The following is a 17,733-nucleotide window of genomic DNA, read 5'->3' as shown; positions in this document are numbered from 1 at the left end:
AGAAAGAGTAAGTCAAACTCACTCTTGACAGTGAGTTTTCCTTTCAGTGAGTCTTACCTTCTTAATCCCTTCAATTGCTGGGGAATTAATAGAGCATCTACTGCCCAGGATCATGATGCTTGATGATGCTGTGGGGAGAAGTATCTGGGGAGGCAGAACATAGTTCTGTCTGAATTGTCTGACATCTCAAAAATCTACCAGGAAGGAACTGTATCATGTTTAAAAACGCTGAGACTATTGTCTAGTTTGATTTAAGAGTTAGGAGCTGCACAAATTCCAAGCAAGTGACATCAGACTAGGCTGAAAGCTGGCTTTACCCTCCTCTCATGCTTGTTGAGTAACATCCAGTGTCTGCTATTGATTATGTCTTAAGTTCCAGATGGATGAATTTCTAAAGAGAATGCTTTAGTAAACACTTCAAGTAAAACATGGTATAGCCCTTTTCTCTTTTAATGACATTAGTCTTTTAGGGAGACAGTGTTTGCTTATTCCAAGTATTTGTGTCTGTTCCATAGTTCAGTGTTGTTCCTGCTGAGAGAACAAAAAGTACTTGACTAGAACGGACCCTGGTCACGGTCAGTTGCAGAGGTGTTGACCTTTCCTTCTCTGATCTGGCAAACTGATGCTTGACAGGATTTGTGTCTGTCACAAGAAGATGAATTAGCGGAAGTAGGACCTGAAGTAACCTCTCAACAGTGAGGCTGGAGTGAGTCCAGAGAAGGCAACAAAGATGCTCAAGGGGGTTGGAGCACCTCTCCTATGAAGACAGGCTGAGAGAGTTGGAGCTGTTCATCCTGGAGCAGAGAAGACTCTGGGAAGATCTTACAGGACCTTCCACTACCTAAAAGGGGCCTACTGTAAATTTGGAGAGGGACTTCTTGCAAGGGCATGGAGTGATGAGGGATAACAGTTTAAAACTGAAAAAAAATAGTAGGTTCAGATTAAATATTAGGAAGAAATTCTTGACTGAAGGTGGTGAGGCACTGGCACAGGTTGCCCAGAGAAGTTGTGGCTGCCCTATCCCTGGAAGTACAAATCGAATGGTGCTTTGACCAATCTGGTCTAGGGGAAGGTGTCCTTGCTTCTGACAGAGAGGTTGGAACTAGATCTTTAAGGTCCCAACCCAAATCATTCTATGATCAGCAAGGTGAGGTCCTTTTCATAGGTCATATTATACATCATCCTGCTTTTCCTTTGTGGCTTTTTATTTGAAATACTGATAGTCTTTCTGGCCTAGTTGCACTGTCTAAAACAAAAAAGCTACAACCTACAAAACTTTTTGCTAAACTGTGCATCACAGATCTAAGTATATTCTTCTGAGTCAGGTAGGAACAGTCCTTGATTCTGATGTGATCCCGCAGAGACCCAGGATTTGACTTGAACAGTTGTGTAGCCTTGATGCTGATCAGCACTGCTTAAAACAAAGAAATGCAGAATATGAAGGGTTTAAGCATGGCACCAGCTCTTTGGCTTTAAGAGCAGGATTGCTCTCTTAGCAGCAAAAAGGTCAGTTTGAAGAAGTGAGGCCAGGCAGCTTCCTTTCTTTGCTCCAGTGAACTGATCGACTCTAAGCCAGAGCAAGACCCTGCCCTTCCTGATGGTGAATGGAAGGCAGATGGGAACAAGTTTCTACTGGGAAAAGGCAGAAACCCCACCCTCTTTCAAGCTCTATTTGACACAAAGAAGCATCTGAGTAAAACATAAAAACTTTAGAGAACCAAAGTAAAAATTTTAAAAAAATTTATTCCCTCAATTTTATATACAATAATTACAGTCTACTGTACAAAGGTGTAAATGGTCTTTGCTGTGAGTTGTTGTGCATATGCAGCTTAGTAGATAGATTTAACATTCAATTTGAATCTCAGTGCAAGTAGGCACTAGAACATCCACCATACCTCCAAGGTATAAAGAGACATACCAGTTTGACAGGTTTCTCCAGCATATTTTGTTACAGTGCAAAATGCTATGAAATAAGGTTTCTTTAGAAAATTCATATAAATTAAACACATATTGCACTTGTCCCAACCAAAAGTGTAACAAGTTGCACTTACTGAACTACTTTGATATGTTTTTAAACATTGTTCACACACATAAACTCCTTCCTTCTGGCTATTTGTGCCAAATATGTGTAGGGTTTTTTTTCAAATCTAAATAACTGTTTATAGCTCTTTGACTAATACAATCCTTCTTGAACAGACTGCTAAAAAAAGGAAAAAAAAATCACAGCAGATTAATGTAACAAGAAAATTCTCCAAAACCCTTTCCAGTCCTCTTTCCAGTAGCACTGTAACTAAATACATAAAAATCAGTATTGTTTCAATTCATAATGCAAGTGTATTGAACAGCAACCATTTCAGACACTTACACCTCTATTTTCTGAAAAGATATGAAACCTCTAGTTCTAAATATGTATTTCTATGGTACTTGGAGCTGCTAAGCCAACGTTGCACCCACAAACATTTTGTGCAATACCACAGGCAGGACTTTGAAATCTGTACATCACTGGCTGCTATGGGGCATGTTGGGAGAAGTGGTGCAAAGTTGCATTAACTTTGGAGAACAAAGTCTGTTCGGGCTGAGCTAACTTAATCCAGTCCATGCACCCACCAAAGGAGAAACAGAGGTGAAGGCAAACAACATCAATCTTATTAGATTTGAGTTTCCCTAAATCCTTACAAGCCTTGAGATTTAAAGGAACAAGTGCATTTGAGTGCAGATGCTAACTTTGTGCTTAAGATATTTATTCAAAGCTGAAAGGTAAGGGAGTAGCTTAAATACAAATATTTTCTCTTTTTATATTTTTTTTTTTTTGCAAATTAGTATGAACAAAGTTGCTACTAAAACCACTGACGTATAAAAGCAGAGGATAAGTAAAACACATGACTAGCTGAATGCTAGTCTGTGTCTTAAACAGTTCGGGGTTACCTGCAAAATGCCTCCAACATTTAATTTATTCCCCCTACTTCACCCTAAGTATACTTAACTCCTGTCACATACAAAATGAGTATTTCTTTCATGAAAACATTTCTACATTCAACTCATTCATTCAGAACATGAGTGGAAGAAAACATAATTTCTGGTACTACGGCGTTCTCCAGATCCTCTTCTGGAGCCACAACAGTAACTTTCTAAAGGCAGGTCCCCTTCTTACTGGAGTAGTACTAGATATGGAGTCCTGAATAAGGCAAGATACTGCTTATACAAGTAGTGAGATGAAATCCTAATTTGACATTTAGGAATTCTTTATACCGATAGCATACATCTACACTACTTGTGCAGGTCAAGCGTCACGTTCAACAAAACCCAACCAGCCGGGTTTGAACGAGGAGAACAAACAGATTAAGTCTGCAAAGTGGAAGGCTGGTGGATTACTGGATCTGGTTCACATTCAGGAATGTTGTCTTCTGACCTCATGTACATTAGGAACACAGTGACAGTAGCAAAGGTAGCTGCATTGACAGGAAAAGCACGGAGCAGTGTGGAAGTGAGACCTCTTGTGAACACCCTCCAGCCTTCTTCATGGTAACTCTTTCTGACACAGTCCATAATGCCCTTGTATTGTGTAACGCCTCCGACCCCGTCGGCCTGGAGTCGGGATTTGATCACATCCATGGGATAGGTTGAGAGCCAGGACACAATTCCCGACATTCCTCCAGAAAACAGCAGTTTGGGAATAACATAACTGTCTTCAGCTTCACAGCCTAAATACCTAGTCATGCAGTCATAGGTCAGGAAGTAAAAGCCAAAGCTTGGAGTTTCTCTTATGAATGTAGAGACCATGCCCCTGTTGATACCCCTCAGCCCTTCCTTCTGATAGATTTTGATCAAACAGTCCAGAGAATTTTTGTAGTTCTTCGTTTTCTGTTTGTATTCTCCTGTTCCTTGAAGCTGCATTCTTGTCTTTGCCAACTCCATGGGGCAGCAGATGATGCACTGGATAGCCCCTGCTGCTGACCCTGCAAGGAACTGGTTTAAAGGAGTGTCTTTTCCAAGAGCACGAAGTGTGTTTCCTTGTACACCGAACACAAGCGCGTTAATGAATGTAAGTCCCATCATTGGTGACCCAATACCTTTATAGAGTCCAAAAGCCTGATGGAAAAAGGAAAGAAAAATGCTTTTTAACAGTGGTGTTGATAACCTTGTGCCCTAACTTTCTAGGGGCACCCGAAAGATCAGAACCACCTTGCTTCATAATAAAAATCTCCTCTCTGCCTAGGACACAAACCACTAAACAACTCAGCAGTACAAATATATAGTTGAACATATCCATAAAATAATCTTAGTACATCCAGAGAAAAGTTTTCTGGGATATTTTATACTTTTTCTTTTAATGTATCTTAAAGCCTGAAGCCACCCTTTCAGCTGAGGTCTTAAAGCTTCAGCAGTGAAAACACCTCACCAATCTCTTCACTCATTGCTCCGATTGCTTGCATTCTCAGAAAATTAGTTATTTAAAGAACTCATTGCTTTATTTAAAAAATTAACTTCAAAATACCAACTTAGTAATATTCTTCACAAAGTTTCTGGCAAACTTCTGATTACAATATCTGCCCTAGGTGAAGTTCAGAGTATGCTTTATCTCTTGATCTTCAACATCTGTAGTGTGGGGGTTTTGTTGTTTGTTTGTTTGTTTTTAACAGCTTTCCCACCCTTCTGAGTGAAAATATACAAAGATAAAAAAATATGCATAACTTACAGATTCTTGCTTTATGATGGACTGAAAGCAATGGAAAGTCCCACGGTAGAGAGGCTTCTCTACATTTTGAACTTGTAGACGGACCTATAAAAAAAGTTGTGTGAGATACTGATTTGTACATCAGGAGCAGCCTAGTGGGTAAACTACTGTCTTGTACCTATGTGGAAATTTGCTATAACAATGGATGTTCAAGAACACAGGCTGGACACTAGAAATGTGGCAAAATAATTTGAAAATCTTGTGTAAGTGTTTTGAATTAATTTGGGGGGAGGGGTGAAAAGATGAAGGGAAGAGGATTATTAACTACTTGTGCATATCAGAAAACCTGTATGTGGAAGGCTGCATTGTTATCTAGAATTTCAAAAAGAAGTTTTCCAGTACAGTCTACAATAGGGACTTTCTTTAGCTGCCAAGAATAATTCTGTTCACACTGAAGAGTATCTGTGCAAACCTGATAGAATTTTATAAAAAAAAAAAAAAACAACCAACTATTTGCAAGTCAATAATGAAATAAAGATAGTTTTAAAAAGATGGAAACTTTCAACAACACCCATGCTGTTTCTGATTACCAGATTTGGGCTACTCATTGAGATCTGATTTTTTTTTCCCAGAGGGTAGCTGGGCAGTGACTCTTAAGATTTTGTCTGTGCATAAGAGAAGGAATAAAAAGGCACTAGTCCTTTTAAATTTTAGTCTGTTTTATTTAAAACCTGCTGAATACAAGCCATTGATGAGAGTGTGGCTGCTTCAGACCTTTAATGTTAGTAATCAATTAACTTTTCCAAAGCTGAAATAGTATGTTCTCCTGGACAGGTGGATGCTGCTGTAACAGGTGCTCTTAGGAGATAGGCCTTCTTCTGGATGTTTTTAAACCTTTAATGGAAAAATCCAATTCTGTTTTTTTCATGCTAATTTGCCTTCACTATGGTTAAAAAAGTGTCAGTTGTACTTAGCTTATGCAAAGCCCTACACTGCAATAAACTCCATAAATTGGTTTCACTGGATTGATCAAGTTATAAATCTGTCTTTGATCTCCAGCATGGAGTGCTGCAGTGATCTTCAGAATTCAATGCTGCTGCAATTCCAGGGCAAAAAAACTTCAAGACTCTTATTCTGAGTAAAAGAAAATATTATCATATCTGTGTGAAAGATTTCTGAACTTAAGGTATTTTTATCTGGTTTTGCCTAAGGTAATAAAAAACACCACCATAATAATGAAAGACCTTTAAGATGTGAGTCTAGAAAAGGATTTGTGGAGGTGGTTTGTCAGAACGCTGTATTTATGTTAGCTTTCTTAGAAGGAAAAATAAACATTTTTTTTTTAGTTTGTTTTCTTTTTAATATCCTTACAACATGTCATATTATGCTTTGTAAATCAAAACTTTAGTTTTCAGTATCTTTTTAGTATACACATTAGTGTATGCTAGCCTGCTGGGATGTTGAGATCACCTCAGGTCTTACAACATCTTAGGGTTAAAAGCAGTCTCATGATAGGATTCAAAGAAAATAAATCCTTTGTTATTTAAAGTGACTTTTGGGGGATGGGCAGGTTGTCAAAACTGTTAAAGAAGCAGGTCCACAAAGTCATAAATCTTAACAAGCTGCCACAATTGCACAAATGAAGGTTTTACTCCACTTATAATTTACTGCTATTGTTTCAAACCCCATCTGTGAAGTTAGTGAATTTCTACATGGATGTGCTCGGGGAGATTTGCAGCTTAGGAACCTTCTTTGTCTTTTCTACACACTTGCATTTAGTAGTTTAGAATTAGTCATATTCTATATAAGAGTTTAATTTCCTAGTGGCATGTAGCTCCCACTTTTGCCCAAATACTTTGTGAAATATTAGTGAATTAAGCCCTGTTGTAGAATGAAGTATTTAGAGAGTACTGACCCTCCATGTCTAAGAATGAAAAACATCTCTTTCCCTTGAGCACAGGGCTGGTCACATCGGGGTACCTGCATTAGCAAACTGCTGCATAAGGCAGTGAGTGCCCATTAAACTTTATTTCATGCATATTAATGCCATATTCAACAAGCTCTTTAGTGTGTACAATTATAGGAAGGATGAATCATGTGCAAAGTTTAGCCTTCTATTCCATTCATTGCCCAATGTTCTTGCTTCCTTTGTATTGGAAACCACCATTTCTAAGGTCTTAGGTTGAAGAGTAACACATAGTAATTTCACATTACTTAAGACTTGCATAAAGGTGCTGAAGACTAAACAAAACAACCCCAAACCACTACATCCCCCGCACAGTCCAAGCATTTAATAATGTGGGAAATAAGTGACTTCTCAAGTGTTTTAGCAATGAAAACATCCTCCAAGGGTATGTAGTGTGTAAGATCTCAACAACAGTGTGCCTGAGATTCAGTTTTAGAGGCACTGTGTGTAGAACTGTATACAGCCAGAAATGCATAGCAGAAAGAAGGTACAGAATAAAACTACATTTAAAAAAAAAAAAAAAAAAGAATATTCAAACCCCGCTCCCTCCATGCCATAGCTGTAGAAGAGGGACACATCAGTTTAAAACTAAAAAGGAAAAAGCTTCATAACTCTTTCAGTTCTTTACTTGAACTAATACATTTGGGAATAAATTAAGACTGAGAGAAACAGAAGTGTTCACCTGGGCTATACTTACTAGGTAACTCTCCCGTGATGAGGCTTATCTGTCATCTACAACAAAGTAACACTTTTGCTGTTAATGAAGACAGCCCCTAGCTCAGAAAGTAAAGGCAGTTAAAAGCAAAAAAGCAATTTTATACATTACATCAACAAACCAGGGATAAGCAGTTTGCCAGTTCTGAGATCAGCTCAGTTGCAGGTTTCACAGGGTGACTTCACCGGCTTAATTTTCTCCCTGTGTGTCCCACCATCCCCCTCCCCGATCTGTGAAACATGAGCACCAGCCAAAAAAAAACAAAAAAGAGCTTAAATGCCAAGACAGAAGTAAAATTCTGGCTTATATAAGCAGCTTTCCCATTGTTCAGTTATATTAAAAACGCACAGTCTAAGGTGACTACCAGCTAGCCCTTTAAGTACTGCAGAACTATAACAAGAGTTAATTCTTAACACATATATATACACAAGTTATAAAATGTTTTGGATTCGTTGTTTTTGTTTTTGTTTTCCCCCTAAAGGCTGGTTAGTTTTCCCACATACAGTGGTGACTATGCCAGCTAATAACACAAACATTAGTATCTGGTCTAACAAAAAGTAGATTGCTTATAATACCTTCAAATGGATATGAAAATATCATGTGCCACACCAGATTTCACAAAACATGGAGAGTCACCCAGAAACAAACTATTTGTTCTATTGTAAAGCAAGATGCTTTTCCAAAGCCAGTATATCTATTTTGCAATAATACATCTGCTGAAACTAGCATGGGAGCCCCAGTTTTTGCAGGCAGTTCAATGTTTAGTTTCATGCAGTAGAAGCTGTTCTACTTCAAAAACAAAACAATCCCCAAAAAACAAAAACCACCAAAAGAAGCCCCCAAGCCCCCTACACATCATTAACTTTAATCTGAGCATAGAATTTTAGCAGTTTTGCAGGATTCAGTGAAATGACCCATCACCTTCAGTTAAGCATGTGAAACTTGGCAGGTTGGGGGTGAGAGAAAAAGACAGTTGGCCCTGTATCATTGTAAGAAAAACTGTGCAAGTCTGAATAATATCATTCCTGAAAATATATACTAGAATTCAACTGAATTACTTAATAGTCAAATTTACCGTATTCTGGTTGACAAAAAGACAGACTTTGCTATTTGAGCAACTTCCACTGCAAGCTTGCAAAGAGAACTAATGACCATTAGCTTGGGAATTCTGTATTGAATTAACCATGTGCTAGGATTCAGAACATGGTGATGGCTTTCATCAGCCCACAATCTTTGCATATCTAAATTCAGGGTAAAGGTATTCCAAATATAGGTCTAGTGCACAGCAGGCTGTCTGCTGCAGTCAAGTGATCGGGTATATTAATTTAGCAGGGAATATATTGATATCCCTTCTTCTATTCTTCCAGCACGGGACTTTGGACAAGGCTGCCAAATAGTGACTTAAATTGTCATTCCATTCTGAAAGATGGGTTTGGACTCCTGGGAGCCCTAGTTGGAGGACCCTCCAGATCATCTCAAATCTTATTTGAAGTAATTGAAGTATGCATAACACACACAATTAACAGACCATTAGAAAGTCAATTTGACCTTGGAAAGTTATAAAAATAATACTTCATACTTGGATTTTTATTCACTTACACCCTTTGGCTAGTGCTACAAATTAAGGAGTAAGTAGCTTGAGGGGAAAATAAAATACAATCTTTCAACCTAATAACAATATGGGTTTGAGTTACAAACGCAGGCAGAGGCAGTTTTAGTAGTTAGTGTCGAACAGCTGCAGAGAAGCAAGCTTAGAACAAAATTTGGTTAAATGTAAGATTGTATTTCCAAATACAATATTGCTACTGCACTGATGAACTTGCAGTTTAGGCCAAGGTCTTCATGTTACTGGGTTTTCATTTCTGAGGAGCTATAGATTGAAAAATCTTTAAACAGGTTGTGGAGGCTTGTTCCAAGCTCTCCCACACAGATTTATGCTCCTACAGTGTCTGAGGAATTTTTTTTCCTCCCCTGTTCCTTGGAGAAACTTTAATTTTTCTACTTAAAGGCAAAGATATTTCATAATCAACCCACCTTAACAGTGTCAAAGGGGTGTCCTACCAGCACTCCAGCAGCACCTGAAACAAAGCAAATGCCATGGTTATTACTCTCAGTTTTCTTCCTCGGTCTGGGGCTACAGTAACACAAGCAGGACCACCAGCCTGAGCTGTGAGTGCACAGCATTGTTGTTGACAGACCAGGTAAAGAATATCCAATCAAGTCAGAAGACAAGAAATCTACAATTCAGTCCTTCAGGCCAGTACTAGGTGCCTTTATGCTTCTCTTCAAGCTTCTGAGCCTCAGGCAGGGGTTGAGGTGTGTGACTACGGAGCATGCCACATCATAGGAATGTGCAGCTGTGACTCCTGGCCTCAGCCCAAGGCAAGTCCAGTGGACAGAAAATGCAGGTTTCCTCTGAAGCACAATGTTTCAGGTACATGACACTCTTTGCAGGCACAGAAAACATGTAAGCTTCTCTAAAGGCAGAAGAACATTCCTGCTCTCAGCTTTTCCAGATGTGATAGCAGCACCTGCAGCAGGACCAAGCGTTACCAAAAACCTTTGCTTTATTTTAGCATTAAAGGACTTTACAGAAGTCACATACAGGCCTATTAGTTACACCAGTCTGAATACAGGCATTTTGCACAGACTGAAGCAATGAATCCTCTAGCTCTGTATTTCTGTGACCCAGCAATCCTTAATGACCGCTGACAACAGCGAGAACTACAAGAGCTTCAGTGCGCCTTCCCATGTTTGCAGAAAAATATCTGCCATCCCTCACCCGAGGAAGATGTGGCACCAATACTGTGCCCACCCCAGGATGGTGCAGCCCAGGTTGCTCAAGGCCTGCACAGCGACAAGATAGCCCAGCACAGAAAAACAGCGCTGTGCACTCTGTTCGGCATGGAAAGGCCAGCGGTACAACTGACCCCGCGGGATCCCCGGGAAGGCAAGGATCACTAGGATGAAGTCAGAGAGAGGCTAAAAAAAGAAATTCGAAAACAAAAACCTCTTCGCCAGGTTGGCAAGGAGAGCAGCAAAACGCAAATACCCGAAAAGAAGCGAGAATAAATCTCCTGAACACAATTTAACAGCTGCTAAAAATAGCAGGCGGCAGGCCGGCAGCAGATGCACCGGGAAGCGCAGAACACGCCGTACGCGTTCTCTCCTCCTCTCCATCTTAAAGCTCCCCGCTGTCCGTGTGTGCAGGTCAGGGAGGGCTCCCGCCCCGGCCGCTGCCCCTGCGCTCACCCCTGGCCCCCATTCCCGCCCCCGCTCCTTCCAGTTCCTTCGGGCAAACGCCGGTGCTGCGGCACGGCCGCGGAGGGGACGGCCCGCACCCCCCCGGCCACAGGGGAACCACAGGGGAGTCCCCCAAGACCTTCCCCGCCCGTGCTCGGCCCCACCTGCAGCGGGGCGGCCGCGCTCATCGCCCCCGCGACCGGTACCCTCCTCCGCTCCCAAAATAACAGCGCCGCGCCCAGCCCTCCCCTCCAACCTGCCTCCCTTTCTTCCGCATTAAATAAAAGAATTCTTATTTTCCCCGTTCTCCGCCTTTTCTCCCTTTGCCATCTTTTTATTTTTCGCACCATACTCCCCTTTTCCTTTTGCGCTTATTTTCTTCACCCCCTTCTCCTTTCTTTTCCTTTTTCATCCCTTTTCCCTCTTTCCTTCCCTCCTCCCCCCCCCCCCCCCCCCCCCCCCCCCCCCCCCCCCCCCCCCCCCCCCCCCCCCCCGCAGCTCTCTCGCCGCTACTCACCGCCGACACATCCCGCTAGGAAATCCAGAGCCATGCCGGCACGGTGTGTCCCAGCGAGGTCCAGCCGTGCCCGCAGCCACTCCGCGCTCTGCCGCGGCCCGCCCGCCGCCCGCCCTTTCTACCGTCCGCCCCCCCGCCCGAGAGGGGCCGGGCCGCCACAAAGGGGGCGGGGGCGATGGGACAACTCCCCCCCCACCGCCCCCATCCACTGGCGGCCGCTCGGGGGCGGCTCCGGCCAAAGGGCGGGACGGGGATGTGGCTGCAGGGAACGCGGGGGGGTCCAGCGCTGCGCGCCCCTTCTGCATTTCTGACCTCTTCCTCCCCCCCGCCTCCAGCCTACAACCTGTCACTTCTTTTTCAGCAGCAGCTGCATTACTAACCAGAAGTAAAGGCTGGAAAAAATTTAGGAGGCTGCAGAGGTGGTGGTTGGGGGGTGGAGGGGACAGCGTATCCCTCCTGCAGAGCATCAGTATCACCAGAGTTGATTTGGGTAGTTTGGGGAGGCATCTTGCTTTCTAGGGAGGCACCCCTGGGTGCTGGTGGTTGGAAAGCCTGTGGAGCTGATGTCATGAGGACTTGGGAGGGGATGCCACCTTTTAGTAAGGGTGAAATGTCTGTAGCACCTCTGCTATGAGGGAAGGATGAGAGAGTCAGGGCTGTTCAGAAGAGAAGGCTCTTGGGGTGACCTTGTTCACAGAATCACATGATGGGTCAGGCTGGAAGGAACCACTGTGGGTCATCTGGTCCAACCTTCTTGCTCAGGCAGGGTCATCCCAGAGGACATGGCACAGAATTGTGTCCAGACGGTTCTTGGAAATCTCCAGTGAGGGAGATCCCACACCCTCTCTGGTCAACCTGTTCCAATGTGTGTTCAGTCACCCACTCAGCAAAGAAATTCTTCCTCATATTCAGGAGGAACTTCCTGTTTATCAGTTTCTGCCCATTGACTCAATCTATTTCTTGTGGCCAAGAGAGCCTGGTTCCATTGTCTTGACACCCTCCCTTCAGATACTTACAGACATTGATGAGGTCTCCTATCAGTTGTCTCTTCTCAAGACTGAACAGGCCCAGTTCCCTCAGCCTTTCTTCATAAGAGAGATGCTCCAGTCCTTTGATCATCTTTATAGCTCTTGGCTGGACCCACTCCAGGAGCTCTCATACTGAGGAGCCTGGAACTGGACACAGTAATCCAGATGTGGTATCATCAGGGCTGAGCAGAGGGGCAGGATCACCTCCTTCAACCTGCTGGTAATGATCTTCATAATGCATCCTATTTATTGTGGCCTTTCAACACTTAGAGGGGGTTTATAAAGGTGGAGAGAGACTTTTTACACAGGGCCTGTTGTGACAGAACAAGGAATAACCATTTAAACTAGAAGAGGGCAGGTTTAGATTGGATATTAGAAAGAAATTCTTTCCTGGGAAGGTGGGTAGGTCCTGGAACAGGTTGCCCAGAGAAGCTGTGGCTGCCCCATACCTGAAAGTGTTCAAGGCCAAATTGAATGGGGTTTTGACCAACCTGGTCTAGTGAGAGGTGTCCCTGCACATGCAGAGGGGTTTGGAACGAGATGATCTTTAAGGTCCCTTCCAACCCAAACCATTGGAATTATATAACCAGATTTCCCCCACCACCACCAGTGTTGTCCCAGACAGGGAAGGAAGGGTTGCACCAACAGATATGCGCTTTTATGTGCCCCCATGGCACAATAAGAAGTGTGGGCATGAGACTCTATCTCTGATAGTCAAAGGCACAAATCAGTATCTTGCTGCCCGTGGAGCTTGGCAGAGCCCTGGATCTCGATCTTATACATCACTGCTGCACTTCACCCTGCAGAACAGGCCTCTCCCCTTCCCACAGGCTTTTCTTGTTCTTCATTAACTCTGTTTTCCTGCTAACATTGCCTGGCTTCAGGGTGCCCCAGTGCCAGAGCCTTTAAATGGGGAACTCAAGCTGTTGACAGTTTTGAAAAGGGAGCTGCTCGTTATTTCTGCAGGCAATGTCTGAGAAAGGGGAATACCAGTGGCCTAGAACAATAAGTAGCCTATTCCAGATCTGCTTAGAGTAACACAGTCTTCGGGGCCTGCACAGCCACCTTTTAGAGGGTAAATTCCAGAAGCAGAACGGAAAAGCAGATGGATTTTTTTTTTTTATTGCTTCCCATGGTATGGCACTTATTGTCTAGGTGTAGCAGCTCAATACAAAGTCAATAAAATCTTGCAGTGGAATAGTATATTAAAAATCAAGCCAGCTTTTACCTTCTGCGCAATGATGGCACACAAACAAATGAGAAAGAAAAGGAAGCTTACAAAGTGGTCTGAAACTACTACAGAAAAAAAACTGAGAACTTGTCCCATATTTAGCAGCTCTTGGACCATCATTACAATAAATAAGCAGGCAAGATGGAAAGGTAAAGCACTCAATGAATCCCTGACATGCCCCATATCTTCTTCCAACCCAGTGCTCCTTTAGGTTCCTTCTTATCCCTACAAGCTGTCAAACCAAATCAAGCACCAAGGTGTCTCTGGGATGCTTTGGGTTTCCTGATTCACACATCTCTCCTACCTGGGGACAACCAGTTGGTATCAAAGACCAGGTAGACAGGCTGGTCCTGCCCTTTGCCACAGCCAAATGGCCAATGGAGTGGCCTGCCCACTCCTACTCTATTATCCACTTCCTAACAGGAACCTTAGATCTCATCAAACTCACACACCTGCAGCCAGTACCTCAGATCAGACAAGAAGTCCTCATCAGTCCATTTTTCTTAAATATTTTATCCAAGTATAAGTGGAAGTGACTTTCTCTCACTGAATCTTGTCCACTCTGGCATCCATGGGAAGAACTACTACCTCCCACGTGCAGAGCCATACAGGTGAAAATCTGGGTATTATATGCATCTGTCTTGCAGTACAAGTCTTGGAAGGATCAGCTTGGACTAAAACATTCCTGGACAAAGTGTTTTTAATATGTTATTCAAATCCTCTGAACTCACAAGCAATCTACCTCAGAGGAATTACCTTCTCCACCAGAAGTGTTTTTGTAATCAATGTTTGCCCTCAATGGTCAGGGAAAACATTTCTTCACTCTTTGTAGGCACTTATCTGAAGATAGTTTCAATCTTAGTGTTTTTTTTTTCTCTGAATGATATTAATTAATATCCTTTGATCTCTGAATCCTCTTACCCCTCTCTATCTTCAGCTAGAGTTCCTTGAGCTGAGCCCTAAGGCCTTGCTAAGTGAGTGCTGGGAGATTACACCAGGTATTTGCAGACAACACTGAATACAGATCAGATATTTGCGGGAGTCATAACATAACATAACATAACATAACATAACATAACATAACATAACATAACATAACATAACATAACATAACATAACATATAACATAACATAACATAACAAACATAACATAACATAATGTAACAAACATAACGTAACATAACATGATCTGTTCACTTATGGGCTGCCTGACACATGATGTGCTCCAGATCCTTTCCAGTAGATCAGCTGTGTGCCACAATGTTCCCTATTTTGACCTTTCAGCTTTTTTCTATAGTCATTCCTAGCTGCTCACGCTAAATTGCTTTTTCCAGATTGTATTTCCAGTTTGTCAAGATCACTTGAATTCTAATCCTGCTGTTGATGTTTGTGCAGCCCCTCCCAGGTTGCTGCAATTTCCTAAGGCCTGTCTTGTTCCTGTATGCTTGAGCTGTTCCTATTATGCTTTATTCAGTGTTATGGATTTTTTTTTTTTCCAATGCTACTGAGCATTGGAGCATTCAGACGGGGGGGCCACTTTATATACTATGCAGAGAACATCAAGGGCTTGTTGATATAAAGTCTGAGATGTTCAGGGTTGGTTCACTAACAAATAAGCATGGCTTTAGTCTCACTGGGGAGTGTTTCTCTTTTGTTCATTTTTTCTTGCTTGAGGCTTTGTTTTGCTTTCAGTTCAAGTTACACTTGTGAGGCAATTTTGTGTAAATGTGGAGGAGCTTATTGAGTTTGTGTGTGGGGTGGGACAGTGAGTCAATATATATGTTTATATTTGTGTGTGGCTTCCACAGGAGCTTTTTGATTAAGGAAAGGAAGTCCTAGAGCTCTTACAGTTTGGTAGTATTTCTCAGACAAGGCATTTTGCCTATTGATCCAAGGCTTTATGTGTGCAGTACAGATATACTTCTGGAGAGAGAAGACCTAACCTGACACTGAAGGAAACACAGATTTAATGGTTCTTTTCACTGAGCCTGTTTTTTCTAGATATTTCACAGGCTGTGTCTGATCTTGTGTCCACTCTGTTGATGAGGGATGTCTCTGTCTCAGAGCGTGACTCAGATGCCTGTTGGGACTCTTGTGCCCTTCAGGCTCCATAGATTTGGCTCAGCTGTGACTGCCTTTCTTTTCATTCTGCTGAGGCTGTTCCAAATACAACTGCTGGGATGCATCCCCTAGAGTGCTGGAGTGCAGGGTTGTGCTTTCCCTGCTTTCTTCTTCTTTGGGAGCATTTAGCTTCCCTGCTGGATGGAGAAATGTGTGGGCTACTCAAATACAGAAGGCAGAGAAGAAAGAGCTAATGGCAGCTTGGGAAACATGTGGAGTCTACCAGCACATACAGCAGCTGCACTGCCACATGTCTGAGAGAAAAGCTTATAACTTGCTATTATCCTTCAAACAACCTCTTTCTTTTGTCCCCTTGTGTTTTAGGTCTGAGGTGTGGCAATTCAGCTGGAAGAAGCTTTGCGGAGGATGCTGGAGGGTGAGATAGCAGAGAAGGCTCGAGCTCATTCCTGTGGCAGGAAGTGAACCTGTCAGCTGTCTGCTACCCTTGATGGCACCCAAAAAAGATCTGGGAGTGGGGAACCGCAAACGGAAAACTGGGAAAGACAATCAGGAGACTAGGGCAGGGAGCATAATCAGGCAGAGAATAAGCAGCAGGGCAGAGTAAACACTGCAGGTAAACCAAAAATGAAGTGAAAGGGCAAAGGCAGAATGAAGTAGGAAGGGAACAGAAATGTGGAGTTGTGACAAACTCAGAAAATCTGCTAGCAATGTCATGCAATAAAATACAGATTGTTGGCTCAAGTGTTTCAAAATCTTTCTGTTTGCTTGTGAATTTGGCATCAACAATTGCCCGTGTCCTAGTAGAAATATCCCAGGAGAATGTGGAGCGTGCTGGATGAGGGAGTTTCCCCTTTGCTCCCTAGAGCTGGCTGGGGCTTGGCCAGCTTTGGGACTACCCTGCAGGAGAATTCTCTTTCATATAGCCTTCTGCCCACAGCCCCTTCCTAGTCTTCTAAGGTAATGCACCACTGCATCATCACAACTTCAGTACTCACCATGTTACCCAGAGAAATACATCAGTTTCTCTTTCTATTTTGAGCTGTGACTGGATTTTGAACTTCTTCCTATCACCTGCTTTGGCTTACTGAATCACTCTTCAAAGGCTCTGGGGCAGCAGCTTTCTCTCTATGCCCCGTCTATTATGTGAACCTGAGTGGCATTCAGACCACATACATGTGGCCATGTAAACACTGCATTTACAGAAGCAAACTGCTTGCAAGGAAAACCTTGCACTTTCCAGAGACTGCAGTCCAGCACAACTAGGCTTGATGATCATCTAGTGCTGTACAGAACACTGACACCTGAAGCAGTGACTAATAAATCCAAATGGTAAAATGAGAGAAATGTTGGGACACAATGTACATAAGAAAGAACTAGGTGCTGTACTGCTCTATGAAAACACCCCTTTGCCTGAAAAATAATCTTCTCTAGGCGAATTCATTGAGTACCTTTGTGTGGATTTGGGTCCATTTTCTTTGTTTCCCTTAACACTGCTGTAAGTGCTGCCTCGTTCCACTGTTCTTGAGTCAGATCATTGGGATACTCCAGATCCTCAGGATGCAGCTGTAAATGAAGACAGAGCAGCTAAGGCATTATTCTTAGGAGAGTAGATGCCTTTATTATCCATTAACTTTATGACCTTGGGTGGCTTTAGGGTATTCTCTGACGTCATTATCCTACTGGCTTCAAAGGTACTGTATATCAAGTGTTGAAACTTCCCAGCCTGATAAAATCCCATGATAAGACTGGTGTTTCAAAGCATATAATGTAACTGATGCAGTTGTACAAGAGTGGAGTGCTGCTGAAACAGAGCTGCCTTGCTTACAGATCTGCTGATGGGTAAGGGCTTTGTGATCCCCCAAAAAGTCCTGGTCAGGATCCTCAGATGTGAGATCCCTTCTGTTCCCAGGCAAATCAATGCAGATTAACAACTGCCCAAGGTGATATCTGAAATGCTGAGCTTGTGAGAGGTGCTGCAGAAAGGGAGTGGCTTAGTGTGTTCTAAATTGTGAAGTGCCCTGAAAAGTTTGGTGTTGCTCCAACTTTCCATGCCTTATCCTGGTAAAATGGAAACATTTTTATTACTGGGCAAACGTATCTTCTGGAAAGCTTGCCCCTTGCTATTTTAAGCAGAAGTGGCCAAGTTCTGACACGCACCTTCTGCTGTTTGTCTCAGCCGTGTGATATCATGTATGTGTTTAGCTTGGGTTACTGGTCTGTTGGAGAAGGCAAGAGAAAGAAGCATAACCTGCAGACTAAAATATCCAAAACATTTA

The 17,733-nt window shown here is 42.8% G+C and overlaps 1 protein-coding gene across 3 annotated transcripts; it reads right to left on the bottom strand.

Annotated features, from left to right (window-relative positions):
* Nucleotides 1-1,723: 1,723 nt before the first annotated feature.
* Nucleotides 1,724-11,201, bottom strand: SLC25A29 (solute carrier family 25 member 29). Of its 3 annotated transcripts, XM_027897510.1 has the most exons (5): nt 11,117-11,163; nt 9,391-9,434; nt 7,339-7,373; nt 4,697-4,780; nt 1,724-4,089 (listed from the first exon to the last, which is right to left on the bottom strand). In XM_027897510.1, the coding sequence occupies exon 5, from the start codon at nt 4,054-4,056 to the stop codon at nt 3,340-3,342; it is 717 nt and encodes a 238-aa protein (XP_027753311.1). In that variant the 5' UTR covers nt 4,057-4,089; nt 4,697-4,780; nt 7,339-7,373; nt 9,391-9,434; nt 11,117-11,163; the 3' UTR covers nt 1,724-3,339. The 3 variants fall into 3 exon arrangements, with proteins under 3 accessions (XP_027753311.1, XP_027753309.1, XP_027753312.1); XM_027897508.1 differs by lacking the exon at nt 7,339-7,373 and having other exon boundaries at nt 11,117-11,201; XM_027897511.1 differs by lacking the exons at nt 9,391-9,434; nt 11,117-11,163 and having other exon boundaries at nt 7,339-8,914.
* Nucleotides 11,202-17,733: the final 6,532 nt, after the last annotated feature.

The sequence above is a fragment of the Empidonax traillii genome, unplaced genomic scaffold (genome assembly GCF_003031625.1).
Source record: "Empidonax traillii isolate 1590-97213 ecotype Southwest subspecies unplaced genomic scaffold, ASM303162v1 scaffold544:size423439, whole genome shotgun sequence".
NCBI lineage: Eukaryota > Metazoa > Chordata > Aves > Passeriformes > Tyrannidae > Empidonax > Empidonax traillii.
The sequence above is the reverse complement of the archived record's forward strand: the minus strand, read 5'-3'. Positions and strand labels throughout refer to the sequence as shown.